The 6,344-nt window shown below is 40.2% G+C and overlaps 1 protein-coding gene across 1 annotated transcript; it reads left to right on the top strand.

Annotated features, from left to right (window-relative positions):
- The first annotated feature begins 62 nt into the window (after positions 1-62).
- ttc9 (tetratricopeptide repeat domain 9) lies at positions 63-4,034 on the top strand. Its single transcript, XM_081350720.1, has 3 exons — positions 63-1,214; positions 1,513-1,695; positions 2,104-4,034. Exons 1-3 carry the CDS (start codon positions 773-775, stop codon positions 2,184-2,186), a joined length of 708 nt encoding a protein of 235 aa, XP_081206846.1. The 5' UTR covers positions 63-772; the 3' UTR covers positions 2,187-4,034.
- The last annotated feature ends 2,310 nt before the right edge of the window (positions 4,035-6,344 follow it).

The raw sequence follows: 6,344 nt of genomic DNA, 5'->3' as shown, positions 1-6,344 counted from the left end.
ACAGAGCAAAGCAGGACTCCTCATCCAGCACGATTTACCGCAATCACGACACACCCAGACACAACCATTTGCAGCGCACACACAAACACACACACACACACACACACACACACACACACACACACCTGTGGGACACAAACATGACGTTTCAAAGAGAAACTCATTACGGAGATATTCACCATTACTTCTTAGATCAATGAATGTGGGTTAACAATAACTTTGCTGTGGGCATAATGAAAGAGAGAAGAACAGTTCTTCTGAATCAAGGGAGGATCAAAAGGAAGGAGATTAAACTGTATTTAAACAGCTCTTTTCAGTGTCCGACAGCAGCTGTTTTCTGGGGGCAGAAATCACGTCGCACGAAATCATCGTTTGAGCAAGTGAAATGCGTTTGTTAACGGCTGAGTTGCGCTCAGCTGGATTTCACTGGAGACGGGACGCCGGAGACTGACACACAGGCCGGCTATATCGCTCCATCCGCGATGACCGCATTTCTTAAGGGCAGCGCGCGCACTGTGGCTTGATGCGCGCGCTCACTCCCTTTTGAGTCATTCGGTGAGAGCAGGACGTGCCGATCCCGTTCTGCCAGACCGCTGGAAAAAAAGATAGAGGGGGAGAAAAAGAGGAAAAATTCACAGTGCTGCTTGTGTGCGTGAATCATCCAGGAATCCATCTTTAAAACCGTGAAGAGCTGCGGGGCATGTGAACGCGCGAGGAGGCAACGAACGCAGCGCTAAAACGTGAGTTCCAGGGAATCGCCGAATCGGCGGGGATGAGCGTGGAGCACGGCAGATTTGAAGGAAGTATACGCAAGGGAAACAGCACGATGAGCGTCAAGAGCGGCAGCGCGAACACCACCATCATGCAGCCTCCCGGTGGCCGGAGCCGCGGAGACGCGCGCTACCCGCAACACGCGCCCCACCAGAGCGGTTCGGTGGTGAAACCCCCAAACGAGCCCGCGGACCTGGTGAAACGAGCCCTGGACTTCAAGACGCAGGGCACGCAGTGCTACAAGGATAAAAAATACCGCGAGGCCATCGGCAAATACCACCGCGCGCTACTGGAAATGAAGGGTCTGTGTCGCGTGCTGGGGGACCCGGACACCAGCAAATCCCCGTCCACCGTCCTGACCAGCATCAGCAAGTCCAGCCTGACGGACGAGCAGAAAGGCGAGGTGGAGAACGCGGAGTTGGAGTGCTACAACAGCCTGGCTGGTGGGAACGCACATCATGTTTCACCACATGTTTCAATGCCATGTTTTCTATGCATTCCACCTGTTAAGACTGAATGAAAGCAGGGCCACCATAATATTCAGATCAGTACTATTCGATTTGGTCCCTCCAATCCTAAATATGACTTGTAATTTGTGAGTGAATGTGTTCAGTTCTGACGTCAAGGTTTGTCTAGGTTACAGGTCATATATCTAAATTTGACTAATCTGTAAATCATGACAACACGTCTAAAATATCCTTAAAAAAATGTGGGATTCATTTTGTCTGTGTTTGCATGTAGCTTGTCTGTTGCAGATGGAGCTTGTGAATTATGAACGAGTGAAAGAGTACTGTCTGAAGGTTTTGAGAAAGGAGGGCGAGAATTTTAAAGCCCTGTATCGCTCTGGCGTGGCGTATTATCATCTGGGAGATTTCAACAAAGCCCTGCACTACTTAAAGGAGTCACACAAACAACAGCCCACAGGTTAGTCAGATCAAACTCTCTCACACACTGTACCAGCATTTCTCAAACTGGGGACATTTAGGCAAATAGTCCGAATATTCTGTGAAACCATGGCAAGCCAAATAGAGTGACATTTCAGAAAAAATTTCCAGTGGCCTTGGTTCCTTTAAAAATGTAAGCCTTGGAACAAAATCAGGAATCAATCTCAATGTTTCTATTAATCATGTTAAGAGCAGTGATATTAAAATAACACAGTTCTCAATAATAAGCAGCAGCTTCTGAACCTAAATCACCCGCTCTCCAGGACGACATTGATCGTGCTGATAAATGAATAATAAAAAATCATAAAACTGAAAAGATGAATCTTTCACTACACCCCCAGTTTCTGTTAAAACAGCTGTTTCCTCCTTTTCTATGTATGTGGGACAGATACTAATGTCATCCGCTACATCCAGCTGACGGAAATGAAGATTCGACGAAACGCCCAGAGAGAAAAATCAGAAGTTCCGTAAAAACAGCTCCCGCTTGAATAGCTTTCCACTGCGGACACCCCACTATCCCCTCATCGCACTCTCTGTGGACGAGGTTCGGCATTTCATGGAAGACTTTGTTCCAGTGCGGGTCAACACACCTGTCTCAGTCCTGTCAGAAACAGTCTCAGGCTCAGATTGAAGAGCTGAATCAGGTGTGCTGTGCCCTGGCGTAGACCGAGGAGACCCGGGAAAGGAGACCACCAGGGATCTCACTGGCATTTATTATACTTTCTGAAGTACAGTAGTACTGTCAAAATGCTTGCTTTTAATCCTCAGTTGTATTTAAGTTCTGGAAAGATGTAGGTCTCTCGCCGTGGTTGTGCTCCACAGAACACCATTTTGTGGCTGGTGAAACATACTGTAGTTTACATATTCCTGCTGCTTTTTGTTTGTATAATGTTTTCAGATCATGGCGATGTTTTTTATTCGAGATTCCGAATCAGTTTTGTTGCAAACACATAAAGCTCCTTCATTTGAAGTGCAATTAAGTGTCACTACTAGTGAAAATGATGCCAATCATAGCAACCTACTCTTCACTTAACACCCACATTCAAATCGCAGTGATCTCTCAAGATCTCACACGCACAGAGTGGGCTTAAGTGTACACACACACACACACACACACACACACACAGTGAACATGAGTGTAAGCATGTGAATCAAGCACAGTCTGACTGACACGTATACAAAAGCATGTAGGAGTTAAATAAACTGTGGTCATTGTTATAAGTAGAAGTGTGTGTTTTTTTGTTTTTTTTTTCATGCTGTGTAATTTATATCTGATTCTTACTGACAGTGAAAAGTGAAGACATTCATTTGACGTTAATATTTTCATTTTGACAGAGAAGGGACTTTTTCTACTGTACTCTACTGTTTATTATGGGCTTTACTTGCAGCTTAACAGCAGGTACACAAAACAGTCCAATTCACTGCTCCGTTCTGGTTGCTATGGTGAGGTTGCATGGAAATCATCCTTTGAGACAGATGGGGATGGTGTCCTAGACATGCTCGCTTAGACAAATCTGTGTAAAACAGAGGAATGAAAGATTAAACGGTTGAGCAGTCTGTCTAAATGTCTAAACTGCTGATTTAGTATTTAGTAATTATGTTAAATTCGAAGCAATGTGGACCAATGAGATCACATTACTACAGAACAATAATCTCCCTCAAAATGAAGGCAAGATACACTAAGACAATTGTTTTGTATGCAAATTAGGCATCATGGTTAAACATGCTCTAATTTGCATACAATTCCATAATGTAAATCTGAACACTGGATAAAGCCAGGTTCAAAATTCTTTTGAATTTTGATGGTCCACTTTTAGACATTCTAAGTAACTTTGCAACTACATGTCAACTCTCATTATTTTTGATGCTCCCCCAAAAGACAGTTGCAAATATGAACCCTAACCCTAATGCCTAACCTAACACAGTCTACCATAGTCTATTAATACTCTAATGAAATTTAGTTGACATGTAGTTGCAAAGTTCCTTATAGTTAGTAAAGTGTCTAATGTGGACCATCAAAATAAAGTGTAACCTGATGACATTAAAGGATTTTAGGGGAATTTGGATAGCTCTTTTTATCAATCCATAAATCAAAAAAAAAAAAAAAAAATTAACATTAAATCCCTCTGTAAAAACCTTCAGAATATAGATCAGAATAAAACCGAAAAGGTTTGGGAGAAAGTGTGACTGAAGAGATTTCTGTGCATGAGAAACAAAAATCATTTTGAGGAAATAACCTTTAAAATATGTATTGTAATTGTAATTTAAAACTCTATTGCTGCAAATTATAATGTGTAATACAATAAAGACTTAGATGTGTATTTTTGATGTTTTCTTTCCACTATATCTTAAAGAAGACATGATTGTGAAGCAAAACAGCCCAGCATCTCAATATTGACCAATTCATGAAAAAACACAATGAATTTATATCTTGCCTTAATGTTTATGTTAAGCGAAACAGAGAGAATGCATTTGGAAAATGACAGTCTATAGTCTCATTTATTTGCCGTGATGATGATGATGATGATGATGATGATAAAATGTGCAAATCATCTTCTATAGTTTTGTTTTCCTATACTAAGACAGTCAGTCACAAAACACCACATCTCAGCATTTCAGGGCTTTAATCGAGCTCTTACACAAGTCTAATGTGCTCGGGTGCAAGTACAAGTTTCATAGCAGCAGCTTCTGAACCCAAAACACCTGCTCTCCAGGACAACAGTGATTGTGTGGATAAATGGCGACAGATGTTCTTGATGATAGCTACACATTCCTCTAAGCCAGAAAAAATTAGGTGGAATGAAGAAAGGGTTCCTGGATTCTCAGCCGAATTTCAGGACTCCGAATTTTACACTGCAAGGTCATTTTGTTGTATGCATGACAAATGATCAAAACTTGGTTTCAAGTGACAGAAAGGGAAAGAGAGACACAAGCCCTTCTGTGTTTTGGCTCTAAATGTTGTTTTGTCTCTAGAAGACGTTTTTGCCTGTATAGAGATGAAAGATTGGTTTGAGAGACAACGATGCCGTAAAAATGTGCAAAAGAATGTTCACCTCTGCGTGTCTGAACATATCCAAAAATCCAGACAGAAATGTTGCTCTTAATAAATTTCATCACAGAGTAATACAAATATGAAAAAATATAAAAATAATTTAAAGAAATAAATATGTGTAAACGTAAAAAAATATTGCACAAAAGGCTACTAAAAACCTGCAAAACAATTTCAACATGCATTCTCAAAAATCTCCAACAAAACTGAATGCACATTCACTTTGGAATCCACCAGTTAAACTGAATCGGATGCCTAACAGCACACACACACACATACACTCACACCACACTCACACGGCACAAACACCGGAAGACTGCAGTAATGTACCTGACTATTGTATAGCTGCAAATTTAGAGCCAATAAATTCTAACTTTCCTCTTAAAGACGTTCCCTCGTGTTTAATTCTGGTAGTGTGGATGGTGAAGATGTCACTAAACGAGTATTATTTGTGAAAGACAATGTGCTTCATGCTACAGTGAAAACCACAGAACAATCAGTGATCTCGAGTGGAAGTATAACAGAACTATACATTCATGAGACCGGAAAAAGCACTTCTAAAGCAGTACAATCTCATACACGTATGACAAATAAAACCTGAAAACTCCGAAGAGTTGCGGAAATAAACCGTCCAATGTTCTCCATATAACCCAGCACTATGTTCAGAGAGCTAAATCTATCATAAACATGCAGACGTGTCTACATACAGAGAGGAAGTCAATACAGCGCAGCAAAACAGCTGAGATAATACACTCAATATGAATAAAAAAACAAGTTTGCAAATAAAAAAAAGTCTCCTGATAAATGTCTCTCAAGATCACAGCTGCAGACCCTGTACTTTTCTAAAGCACTCAGAAATCAGTCTGGCCATTAATGAAGCATCTGGATTGTTTTTTTATTGGATAGCTTATTACGCCTGGTGATGAATAGAAGTGTATACTGAAGATTAGCTTATCAAGACACACTTTTATACCCTACATTGCATCTGTATTCTTGTCTTGTTTTCCACAAGTTTTAAATATTTAAACATTTCTAAATCAAGATAAAAATACCTGAGAAGCACAATGACATAAGATTACAAAATGTATCAATTTAAGTGACTTAGAAAAATAAACCCTTTTAACTAGTCACTTAGTTTTGATCCATTTTCAGACTTAATATTTTAAGTAATTCGGCTTCTCAAGTAAACGTATCTTGATGTTTATTGTACTGGGAAAACTAGACAAAAATACTGAGGAAGAAATTAATTTTTTGCAGTGTAGGACTGTATATATGTGTTGAATACTTTTTAAATATTGAACTGAACGTAGATCAGAACAGCATCTGGATTATGCAAAAACCAAACACCTTTGGTTTATGCTGGGTTATTATTCCTTATCAGTAAGGTATCAGATCCTAATATAGTAAGTATTTATATAACCTGCTAAAAAAAAAAGAAAACCTTTCAAACCAGCCTAAATTGGTTTGCTGATCTAAGCTGGTCTTCCAGTACACTTGTTTGTTGGCTATTTATGAGGGGTTTTGGGCACTTGGGCAATAAACTGACCTCCCAGCTAGCTTGACCAGGATGGGAGACTATC

Source organism: Scardinius erythrophthalmus (genome assembly GCF_964197995.2).
Source record: "Scardinius erythrophthalmus genome assembly, chromosome: 21".
NCBI lineage: Eukaryota > Metazoa > Chordata > Actinopteri > Cypriniformes > Leuciscidae > Scardinius > Scardinius erythrophthalmus.
Note: the sequence above shows the minus strand (reverse complement) of the source record. Positions and strands in the feature narration are given on the sequence as shown.

Excerpts from the sequence above, each read along its gene's own strand:
- ttc9 (XM_081350720.1), top strand. The coding sequence starts at position 773 with ATGAGCGTGGAGCACGGCAGATTTGAAGGAAGTATACGCAAGGGAAAC. Across the intron at positions 1,215-1,512 it reads GTGCTACAACAGCCTGGCTG|CTTGTCTGTTGCAGATGGAG; the intron begins GTGGGAACGCAC and ends GTTTGCATGTAG. Across the intron at positions 1,696-2,103 it reads ACACAAACAACAGCCCACAG|ATACTAATGTCATCCGCTAC; the intron begins GTTAGTCAGATC and ends TATGTGGGACAG.